At 52.4% G+C, this 12,187-nt stretch overlaps 1 protein-coding gene across 2 annotated transcripts in view; it reads right to left on the reverse strand.

Moving 5' to 3' along the window:
* The window catches only part of DENND1A (DENN domain containing 1A), a 481,754-nt gene that overhangs the window by 2,426 nt on the left and 467,141 nt on the right, over positions 1-12,187 (reverse strand). For both annotated transcript variants that reach the window (XM_081067070.1, XM_081067071.1), the window contains exons 21-22: positions 3,936-4,064; positions 916-1,174 (exon numbers count right to left, since the gene is read on the reverse strand). In XM_081067070.1, coding sequence (XP_080923196.1) covers positions 916-1,174; positions 3,936-4,064 — 388 coding nt within the window. The remainder of the gene's footprint in view (positions 1-915; positions 1,175-3,935; positions 4,065-12,187) is intronic.

The following is a 12,187-nucleotide window of genomic DNA, read 5'->3' on the forward strand; positions in this document are numbered from 1 at the left end:
GGTACCAGGATTTTGGTCCCAGGTGTGTGGCTGGTCAGCCCCCGGGCACTCAGAGCAGTGGGTGGCTCTGTCCAGGTCTGTCTGGACTCTAAGCCCAGCTTATCCTCACTGTGTGGCACAGGGACTCGGAGAACGCCCTGTCCTTTCATGTCAGTGTTGCCAAGTAGTTTTAGGAAAAGGACTGTTTACTGACCATCGATTGGCTGGGCCCTTTTTATTTTTCAAAGCATGTGGGCACTTTCAATCACCTGTGAGTGAGCCCGAGAGGGCGAGAGGGGCTCATGGCCTGGAAGGAGGCGCATTGGCTGGGGAGGAAACAGGACAGGCCCCAGTCCCCGCTCCACCACTCCCAAGCTCCAGGACCTGGGCCCCATGCCCCTTCTCTTGACCTGAGGGGTACGCGGAGTCACATGGCAGCGTCGTGAGTTTCACAGTGTGACCTAGTGCCTGCAGTCACAGCCTCCACTTGCAGTGATAGACTGGCAGTCACGGTGCAAGGTCAGTGCTTATATGCCAGGGATCCAGAACCCAGGAATTTTCACTCGGAGTCTCTCCACAGATACTTCCTTGGTGGGGTGGGAGCAACCCCAGATCCGCCAGGGGTCAAAGCCCTGCCTGGACATTGGGCTGGGAGTCCTGGGAAAGTGGCGGAACACCAGTCCACCTCTCTCTGATGCACGAATGGAAGTGGGGGCAGATTTCCAGCAGGTCTAGCACCTTCTCCAGTGACCACTGAGAGGGAGGTCTGGCCGCTGGCCTGCCTGGCAGGATTTGCAGTCAGACTGACCTGAGCATTGGCTGAGGACCTTGGAAAAGTCGCTGTTTCTTCCTTGGTCTCTTTCACTGTCACATGGGGGTCCTGCCCCGTGTGGAAATCCCCGCCCGAGGAAGTGCCCACCCCTGGCCACACCATACCTGATAGTCAAAGGTCCCTGGCTGTTCCCTCAGATCTTTTGGGGTCCGAAGGTCCTCCAAGCTCTTGGCCTGGCCCAGTGACTGCAGCGGGCCTGCCATGTCCAGGCTGCTGAAAACATCTTCCAGGAGATTGATGCTGGCAACCCAGTCAGGGGGAGCTGCGGCAGGGCCCCCGGGCTCCCGCGCTCGCTGCTCCGGGCTCTTCGTCTCATCGCCATCTGCACTGTCAGACTCCTTGAGTGTCCGATATGGCTGCGGCCTGAGAGAAGGCAGAACAGGCTGGATTCTCCCACCCAGAGCCTCCAAGAGAGGAGCAGGTAGCCCCACCCCTGAGAACTTGCAGGCCTCGAGGAACATACCCGGGAGCCTTGGGGTCAGGAGTGTCCTGGGGTCCCTGAGTGCAGGAGTCTGTGCAGTGGCACTCACTCAGTCTGTGCAGCAGAGCACTCTGACAGACCTGGGGCTGAATCTGGGTTCTGCCGCTCACTGGTAGGACCTCGGGCAATTCACTTTGGCTCTAACTTGCACTGGGGCACTTAGTTCCTCCCAACCACAGGACCCATCAGATAACCGGCTAGTGGGTTCACAAGTCATTCAAAGAAGACACGAGGAATGGGACAGGACTGGACAGGGAACAGGCAGGTGGACTCATTCCTAAGCTCACCCTCTGTAATCTGACCCCCCATGGCAGTCGGGTTCTGGTAACAGCTCATGGGAACTGAGCTGGGGAAACTCCCCAGCACACCCCAGAATCCACAGAGGGAACCATCTGGGCCTCATCCTATGCTGACTTTGGTTCTAGCTCTGGTCATGCCATCTCCTGCTATGGGATCTTGGGCAAGTCATTTAACCTCTCTGAGCCCCAGCCACACCCCTTGCAGGGGGTAGTGGGCATTAAATGAGCAGACTCCGTTCCTGGTGCACAGCGGGCATGCAGAGGCTAACAGCATTCTGTATATTCATGCACCAAATCCTTGCAGCTGAGACTCTGAGACGCTGTGCAGGTGACAAAGGGTTCTTTTCTGAGAAGCCTGAGCCCCAGGGCACCACTGCGTACTTGGAGAATGGTGCTGGATAAACCCTGACCTCCAGTGAAGCCTGGGTCAGAGCAGCTTCCCACCTCCTCTAACAAAGAGGCCGGGGCTGGCTGAGGCCCCTGGGTCAGGCAGAAACTGCCTGTGGCTCTGGTGAAGTAGGGGAAGGCTGCCACCTGCTGGTCAGACACCCCTACTTTATAGATGAGGAAACTGCAGGCAGGAGACTGACAGCAGAGGGAGAGGGCTCAGTGAACAGAGGACTCTTGGCAAGGACTCCATTAACCTGAGGTATCTCACTGAAGCAACACAAGCTACCCATGAGGCAGACACACACCCCTACTTTATAGATGAGGAAACTGAAGCTCAGAGAGGCTAAGTAAGTCACCCTATGTCACACAGCACCTGGCAAGAGGGGAAATGGAAGCCAAGTAGGAGAGACTTCAACAGGCCCTCACTCGCTGACTAAGCCATCTGTACAAGGGACTGAAGCCCCTTTAATCAAATTCGAACACAATGAAGGAGACAAAGGAAACTCAGTGTGCTTCTTACATTTAAGGAACTAGTATTCATTCAAAAGCCATTTTGTTTTGATTTAAGATGGGCCAGTTCTTTTGTAAACACACACGCACACAAAAGCCTGTACTTTTCATAGGTCATGGCTATAGGAGTGAGCACTGTATTATTCAAGTACTTAAGGTAGCAATTAATTAAAACAGAATGTGACCTGCTGGACTCTGTGCTGGGGGGAGTCCTTGGACGTCACCCAGAGTACCTTACCTGCAAGGGGGTTTTAAGTTGATATATAAACATTTCTATTCCAATGACTCTTATCTTTATTTTAATTAATAGAAGAAATAATAACTGGTACATTAAAGCTATGTGTCATAAATATTATTGCTTAGAACAAGGCTAATTTTTAAAAGTTTTAAAAGAAAAGATTCAACATATATAAAAAGTGGCACGTGAAGCTTGGGCCATACTGAGTTAGGCCACCACCTGCTGAATGAGGACACCAGGAGTGGATCGACTTGCTCATGGTGACAGGTCAGCTGGTGGCAGAAAGGGCCAGAACCTCCTACCCCGAGGGGGCAGCGGCAGGAGCAGAGCTGTCGGGTTTATCAGGTGCCCCAAGGAACCCACGGCCTGGAGGAGGGACCTGGGGCAGGGAGATGGAGGGGAAGAATCCCCTCTGCTGTACATGCTGTAACAGTTCACTCCCCGGAGGTTTGCTGTGGCCCCCTTGGATGTTTAGCAAAGGGCAGGTCCCTTCCCTCAAATGCTCCCATTAAAACCATGACAACCTTGTTAACAAGTAAACACAGACAAACACTGTCCCTTTGCTCACTCCTAGCTCTCAAAACATGTGGGTGGAGGGGCAAGAACTAGCAAAAAAAGGGAACTAGAAAAGCTTAATTTTGGGGGAGTGGCTGGATTGTGGTAAACCTTCATTTTTATTTCAGTTTATAATTAGCATGCGGCTTAGGCTAAAAATAATAATGATAAAAATTGTTTTAAAGTCAGGCAGATCAATAAAACATTTGGCTATGCCAGCATTAATATACACATCCCCACAGCAGTAAGTTTTTCTTTTTTTAAACTTAAAACCTTACACTCCGTCTCCATGGCTTTCCAAGATGTGCTGAGATAAAGAAGTCGGGCATCGTCAACCAGGCTAATTGTAGCCACCAATTCCAATAACAATCAAGTGCATCTTCCCTGTTTAAGGAAAGGGACCAGGGCTCCTGTCTCTCTTGTCACCTCGCTACCATCACAGCCTCTGTGAGGCCGGAAGAATGAATGCCTGACAAGAGGCTCACAGAGGTGGTGTTTTCCCTGCAAGGTGGCGCTGGGGCACTGGAAGGCAGCAGCTCTAGACACCCCCACCCCACGCAAGGGCCAGCAGCACTGGCCACCCTCTCCCCCTAAGTGGCCCCGGGGAGTCACCAAGCCCAGCTCAGGGAAACGGAAGGAGGAAGGAGAGACCATTCAAAGGGAGTGGAGAAGAAAAAGCTTTCAGTGAAGCCAGAGCTCGGGCCCTCTTCCCGCTGGCATTCATCGTCAGAGGAGTCTTCGGAGAGGAAGACCGCATAGTGTCGCAAGGGCTTTACCAGGCTGAGGCAGAGGGAGACAAGAGAGAAGAGAACAGTTAGGAGGCGCCCTCAGAACTCCACGTGGTGGGGTGGGAAGGAGACCTTTGGGCTCATGGGCCCTGGCCTCCCTCTGCCCGCTGTGGGTGGAGGCGTCCCGGAGAAGGCCAGGGGGCATGGAAGGCCCGACGGGCCCCACGATGAGGAAGCTGGTCCCAAATGGAAAAGAAACTGGGTTTGCCACGGGTGTCAAGAGCCTGAAACACAGTCATCTGTGACCTTGTAATCCCACTTCCATTTAGCTAACCCTAAATATAGCGAGGGATTATGCACAAAGGTCTTCCTCACTGTTATGTTTATAATATTAAAACATGAAACAACCTAAATTTCCAGCAATAGGGAGCTGATAAAGCGAATTATGGTACAGATGGCTGGATATTATCCTCCCATTAACTTCAATGTTTACACAGGAAAACCTAAAACTCAGGATGTAGAATTACAATTATACCACAGTCTCTCTCATCTACTTACAGAAAAATACATAGAAGACTAGAAAACTATGTGCCTAAATGTCAACAACAGCTAGTGGGAGTATGGGTGACTCTCCCCCACCCCTCTTTATTTTTCTGTGTCTTCTATGTTTTCTATAATGTGCAGATCTACTCCAATAATCAGGAAAAAATAAAAAATAAAGTTAGGGAAGAAAGTGAGCCTGTGGAAGTGCACTCGTGAGAAGGCCCTTTTCTGATTAGTGGCCACTCTCTGGTGTCTCCCTCAGATGCCTCTTCAGAGAGTCTTTTTCATCTGTGATGCGGAAATTAAATATTCATTGTTATAAAAAATGCATCTCCCTTGTCAGCCACCTGTGAGCTCTACCTCTATAAACACAAACACGCACACGGCCCAGAGGAACCCCCGCACGCCGGCTCCTATGAATTATACACTGACCAGGGTCCATGAGAGGCCTGTGCTTAGAGAGAGGAGCTGGGCCGGGAGGACCTCAGTTCAAATCCCAGCCCTGTGGCTTCTGTTGGAGCGCATGGCTGGGAGCGGGCGGACTACACCTCCGCCTCCGACAGCAAACTTAGGCACATGTGGTGAGGATCCCTGGAGACGAGGGTGAAGTTTGAGGAGAGGGTGGGTAGGAGACACTAAGGGGTGCTATCTCCTCTCCCCCCACCCCCGGCCAGAGCAGTTTCCTTTCTTTGCTTTATATGATGCCATTCCTTCCAGGTTTAGTTTCAGGAAAAAGCAACATGTCCAAACAAAGTACCCGGGAACCATGGCCAGAGGGATACCTGCTGCCCGCCCGGGGACTGGGGCAGTGGATTGTTACCCAAGAATACGCTGTTCTTTCAAAAGTAGGACCAGGGCTGGCTGCCAGGTGGCGGAGCTCTCAGCACCCTCCCACCTGAACCCCTGCCTTTCCTTGCATCCTCCCTGGAAGTTAGCCACGCAGAGCTTTGCCCTGTACTGCAGTGGGGGTCAAGGCGCGGAGAGGGGACGCCACTTGCCCAGGGTTGCACACAGGGAGGTAGGAGGTGGGTGGGCCCCGGGGTTCCTCTCCTCTCCCAGGCCACCTTGCTGGACCAGAGTGCGTCAGCCCAGGGGGGAGCATTTTCCTCTGGACTTGGGAGGGCAGGAAGATTTCATTTGCCGAAAGGTGCACTGGCGACCCTCGGGACAAGGCTGCCTGGCTCCTCCACTGTCACCAGGACGCAAAACAAGGCAGAAGGGCCACTCTCCACACAGGGCCTGGACTCCCGTTCTGAGTCAAACCCGACCTTGTCACTCTTCCTGCTTAACACCTGCAGATCTGCTGCTCTGAAGCGAGATTTGGCGGCAACGGTTGTGAGGTGAGTAAACCCACTGAGGAAAGCGTCAGGAATAGTAACTTTCAGATGTTTGCAGAATGACTTCCTAGGTGGGCAGCGGTGAGGGCGGCAGAGCAGCAATGCCAAGTCCGAGCTCCGAGCAGGGCAGGCACCGAGCGGCACACCTGGCCCTGTCCACCTGTGGGGCTTCTTCCTGCCCCTGCCCCCGCCCCCTGCCTGGTGCACTGACTGCTCTTGAGTCTTGAAGACCCAGATGAATGGCACGTCTAGAAAGCCTTCCTGGAGTTCCCAACTGGCATCTGCTCCCTGGATGGTTAGTGTCTCCTTGGGCTGCATGTTTTAGCACGTCATTGACACCACTTGAGCTCTTGTAATTCTACTTCTGAGGTGGGCTCCTCAAGGACAGGCGCCTGGCTCATTCTACTCGTTGTCCCCACCCGGGGCACAGTATTGACGCAATGGAAGTCTGTTGATCCAATGAATGGAAGGCAGCGTCTGTGGAGACAAGGCACCCCCTCAGCTCCCCCATCTTCCTGGAGTCCCAACACAGTATGTGTCTCTCCCATCAGCTTGTAACTGCAGTAACAGGTGTCCCCTGAGTTCCTCATCTGTCCTGAGACACTGAGATCAGAGGGTGGGACCACATTGGAGGGGGAGGGTCAGGCACACAGGCGCAGGTGCGAGTCTCCAGAAAATGTTTACAATAATACCCACACGTAAGCAGGTATGCCAACAGCAGAGCAGGAAGGTATCTCTGTACTGATTTTATAGAGGATGAGATTGTCATTAGTCCATCTGTGCAGCCATGCACCCAAGCAGGAGGCACTTCCTGAGTGTTTGTTGTGAGCACACCGTGTTAGCTGAGCACTAGGCGTCACGAGCGAAGGAGAGAAATGTGACAAGTGACCTGGCCGGGAAGTGACGAGCAGGGGTTCCAGCCCAGGGCCCCCACTTTCCTGTCAGCCGGGCTGGAGGCAGATGTATACAAGGGGACACACCTCTGCTTGGGGCTTTTGGGTGGCCCTCTAATCTATCTCAGATGCCTTTCCAACACCCATCCAAGCACGGCCTCCTCTCTGGCTTTGACAAGAAAGTAGAGATCACAGGATGGCATTCAACCTGCCAGGGATGTCTGGATTCACACAAGAGCAAAGAGCCTTTGTGCTGGACTGGACCTTGGCTTTGGCAGTTCATGTCACTGTCAAAATCCGGTGGCTCCCCACACTGGCGTGATCACAGAGAGGGGCTGGAGCTATGGAGCGGGAAGAGAGGGAGCTTCGCTTTCGCTGGCTCTCCTGGCCAGGCCAGGCTGCTCGGGCAGTGGCTCCAATAACAGGCCCTGGGTGGCTCCTGAACCCAATGTCTGTTTCTAGAGAGTGACAGCAACCAGATGAGAACTTGGCCACATGGTTTGGTCAGAGTTCCTTCAGGTCAGGCTTCGGGCCACACAGGTGACGATGATGACACTGGCAGGACTCACGAGGGTTGGGCTCAATGCTGTCTATACAGTTCCTCATTAATTCCTTATCACATCCTCATTTTTCAGATAAAGAAGCCAAGGTTCAGAGAGGGGGAGTCACTTGCCCAGTGTCACACAGCAGCTCAAGGTAGAGCTGGGAATCTGCATTTCCCTGACGCTAAATCATGTTGGAATCCTGCCTCTTCAGTTCTGTGGATCCGAAACAATGAAACGAGGCATAGGGCGCTTCCCCTTCCACTTCTAACAAAAGGTGAGATTTCAAAATAAACTTATTTAAATTCAACTGCTCATGTTCGCCCATGAAACATACAGTCAGATATTTGTCAGAGATAAAGGATGAACCGTCGAAAACGTCCAGGTTTAAATTTTTTATTAGCTTAAGGCAGAATGTGAAATAAAAAAAAAAGTGTACCTCTTCCCTCATTAACCCAATTCAGCTACTACCCTGCAGTCTGCCACCCACCACTTGCCTGGATTTTATTATCCACAAAGAGCTGTCTGTGAGAAGGCAGGTCATGGAGAACTTGGCTACTCAGCGAGGGCTGCTGGCGTCTTGGCGAGAAAGAAAGGCCTGCTGTCCATCACTGTTCAGACCCCATCATCTCCCATGGCTGCTCCCGCCTCTGCCCACCTCTTCTCGGCACGGAGTTCCCATGCAGATGACTTCCCGAACCCTTTCTAATGTTTGGTTTAACGTGTCGCCGGTTAGCGCGCGTGTGTGACAGTGGTGACAGGCGCGGCTGTTCCTTTTTAAATACCATGTCAGAGACACAGCGTCAGGAAGCGGGGACGTGCTCTGTGGCTCTCTGCCGTGCCGGGATCGCATGGGCTTATTTTTTAATGAGGAAGATCTGCATCTCGAGAGTTTTTTTCATGTGTCACATCGCGTGGACAAATCAGCAGCACGTCACGCTGGCCCAAAATGAAATGCTGACAAATGTAGATATTTCAAATTTAATTGACATTTAAATGTACTTGAGATAAAGAAGGGAAAAAAATCAGCAAGGACTTGGTCTCCAGAGGTAACGAGGGGAGCTGGTGACCATTTTTTAAAGGATCATTTCCCTCTAGCACAAAAGATCTTTACTTTGTAAATGTGTTGGCCGCTCTGGCATGTGGATTACGTAGCTCCTGTGGGCTGATGAGCAGAAACAGGCCCCAGGAGGAGTCTGTCCAGCCAGCCCTCCACCATCCCCACTTCCCAGCCAGATGACCTTGGGAAAGTCATTTTACCTCTCGGAACCTCAATTTCTTATCTGTAAAATGGGAATTCTACAGCCTTCCCGATGATCTTATCATAAAAGTTGAATGAAAATATTTGTAAAGGGCTTTGCATAACACCTACTGCATAGTGCACACTCATTTGCTATCCATATGCCGCATTCCCCTGCTAACACATACATTCTGGGCTTTTGCGTCCTGTGCAGGTCTTCCCTGGGGGCTCATAGGGCAGTCCCTGCCTTCAAACACCTTCCCAGTTAGGGTTACTGGTCCCCAGCTGGGCATACCCTAGCACATCAGAATCATCTGAGTGAGTCCCATGCTTTCCCTCCATCACCAGGACACAGGGCCAACACTGCAGACCACACCTCAGCATGTGCACAGGTTAGAAAATAGAAAAAGGCTCTGAAGCAAGTCAGAAGGGGTTCTGGGGGAAACAAGCTCGGTGCTGGAGCTGCAGAAGCAGCTCCGGAACTGCACTGAGCTCTTCCTATGTGACCCAGGCCAAGGGCTGGGGGTGTTCTCAGGGAGGAAGAACTGGAGACACATACTGTGTTTCCCCGAAAATAAGACCTAGCCAGACAGTCAGCTCTAATGTGTCTTTTGGAGCAACAATTAATATAAGACCTGGTATTATATTTATTATATTATTATTATTGTATTATACCAGGTCTTATATTAATTTTTGCTCCAAAAGACACATTAGAGTTGACTGTCCAGCTAGGTCTTATTTTCGGGAAAACACAGTATGTTGGATGGAGCTCTATGTGATTATCTACTTAAAAACAACAACGAGGGAATCACTGCTGTCATGAGTTGCGATCACAATGAGAAGGTGTCTTCCTGTCAGGAGAACTGGTCCAAGTGTGAAACCAGGTCCTTCCCACCCCGCTGGGGACTTGTTCTGCCAGAGGGCAGCGGTGGGGGTGTACTTGGCTCACGTGGGAGGTGACATGGGAGCTGGACTTTTAATCGTGAGTATGGCAGAGGCTGCACAACAGGAGGAGTGCACACGGGGCTTGGGGCTGCGTCAGCAGGTGGTGGAGGGCCTTGAACCTGCATGAGGACTGAGCCATGTGCAAGGTTAGGGGCTGGGCAGGCAGCGGGAGGCCTTCCTTGGCGTGGCTCTGATCTCCTCTCTCTTGGGTTGACGGTGCTCTTTGCCTTTCCAACCTTCATCCATCTATCCATTTAACTACTTATCAACTTGTATGTTCATTCATTTATTCCTTCTTTGAACAAAAATCACTAGTGTCAATTTACACGCCTACATCCAGGCCACCAGGTGCCCTGAGAATTCCTTCCCAGGTCACCAGGTGGACACCCCCATAGGCGGAGAGGCTCAAGCACAGGATGGGGGCTTTGCTCCACCTTCCCACTCTTCAAGATGGGGTGGGGACACCTTGGGGGCACTTTCGCTATGAGGGAGAGACACTGTGAAGAACAGCTGCCCTTCATCCCCAAGTGGCCTCTGCTGGCTATGAGACCCCACGTCATTTCTGTGGCAGAACTGGTGGTGGTGGTGGGTGAGTGTGGCGAGAAAGCAGTGGGTGTGGACGTGGGACCCAGCAGACCCAAGTGCATGTCCTGGACTCGGGTTGTTCCACTGGGTGCTGCAGCCTTGGTTCCCTCATGGCTGAAAGGGCTGACAATGCCTTCACTCGGAAGACTTTGGGTGTGGGGGAGGTTAACCAAGATGACATATGGGCAAGTTCTGGGCCTGAAACAGGCACTTGAGAAATGGTGATGTGCCATCTGTAATAGGGAGGGGGCTCGGTCACAATGGCACAGCCTTTTAGAGGTGATTGAAATCAGTTATGTCTTAGGACGGAACACCCTTCCTCGGGCATCCTGAAGGCTTGGTTTTCCAGTTGGAGCTAACTTCCCTGATTGTGACAGATCCTGGGAAAAGTCCTTCCCTCTGAGTGGCAGGCAGAAGTGGTTGGAGACCAGAGGCCTGTTTTCCTGGGCTGCTGCACATCCCTGGGGGCTCCCTGGCAGTTCCTGCTTTTCCAGTCTGGGCTCAGCTCCATGTCTGGCTTCTGGCTTGGCTTTGTCCCCAGGGCCCAGAACCCAGTGTTGGAGAGCGGAGGAGCCTGAGTCAGGTCTGGAGCCTCTCGCCTTGCTAATTGGGTCGGTGGCCTTCTGCTGGGTGTTTGGACTCTTAGCCGCTTAAGGAGTGGGTCCTGGCAGCCTGCCAGGGGGTAGTACGCAGACAGCTGCCCTTGCCCCCTGGGGTCCAGGGCCCAGCTGGCATCTTGGAGACTTTTTCCTGGGGCTGATGACAGTTTCTGGCAACTAGAGGGCCAGGGCAGGGGGTGGGATGCTGGCAGCTTCATATTCACATCCTAATCACACCTGGCACATAGTAGGTGCTCTTTACACATCTGAGGTTGTTAACTGACACCCCTCCCCCATCTCCAGGGTATTGGGCTATAAGCTTCAATCTGCCTTCGGTCCTTCAGTAAACATCCCTGAACAGAGGTCTGGGCTGGGCTCGGGTCCGGGAGTTAAGTACACCTGGCTCTGACCTGGAGCTCACAGACTCTCGGCGTGTGTGCTGTGTGTGTACACACCTTCGTGTGATGTGCAAACTACAACATGGTAGGTCAGTGCTACATCGGGGAAACCCAGGGGATTTCGGGAGTGGGACGGGGGGAGCTCTGATCGTTGAGGCCGCAGCAGTTGCTGCAGGAGATGACAGAAGGGGAGACTGGCTACCTTAGGATACTAGTGTGGCTCCTGCAGGCAGGTTCTCAAGTCGTGTTTCTTGGGATGTTAATAGGCATTGTGTTTTAAAAAAGAGGGCAAAGAGACTTACCCAGGGTCTGCCCCAGGTCTGTCAGGTGCCGAAGCCCCGCCATGCACCAGGCCACCATCCCAGCAGAGCTGACTGACCACACCCCAGGGCAGCTCTGGGTTTGTACAGGAGGGAAAGGGGCTCTCCCCCCGCTGTAGCCACTGCTTGAGGAGGCTGGGGGTGGAGCAGCACAAAACATCAGTTTTTTTCCGGAACATGTGTGCAATGGGCCTGAAGAGATACAACTGCAAAAGACCGGGTCTTTGGGCAGAGCTCTCACTAAATCCTTCTGGCAGCTTCTTCTGATCTTATTGTAATTTTCTGAGGCTTTGGGTGCTGGGGTCACGCAGTGCAATCAGATGATCAGACTCCAATTCCTAAGCAGCATGGGCCGGCCGTTTGGTGTACAGACTGTTTGCCCAGCCAGTGCACCCTGAAGAATTTCTCCTTGGCCAGGATTTCTAACGCCGGCCACACATTCCTCTGGGTCCCCCAGACGCAGATTCCCAGGGAGCCCACAGTTGGGGTAGGAGTGTAAAGTAGTACAATTCTTTTAGAAAGTTATTTAGCAACATGGAGCAGGAATCTGCCTCTTGCTGGTTTAGGGTACAGGCTCTGGCGTTAAAGAGACACATTTGAAGCTCAGCTCTGCCACTAACTAGCTGTGTGAGCAAGGGCAGTAACAACCTCTCAGGGTCTCAGCTCTATAAAATAGATCTTGTGATACCTACCTCCCCATCTCTGATTTCTCGTGAGGATTGAAGGAAAAGGTGTGTGTAGAGTGCTTAGCACACGGTTCTCAGTTAATGGTA

Source organism: Rhinolophus hipposideros (assembly GCF_964194185.1).
Source record: "Rhinolophus hipposideros genome assembly, chromosome: 11".
In the NCBI taxonomy this organism is placed as follows: Eukaryota; Metazoa; Chordata; class Mammalia; order Chiroptera; family Rhinolophidae; genus Rhinolophus; species Rhinolophus hipposideros.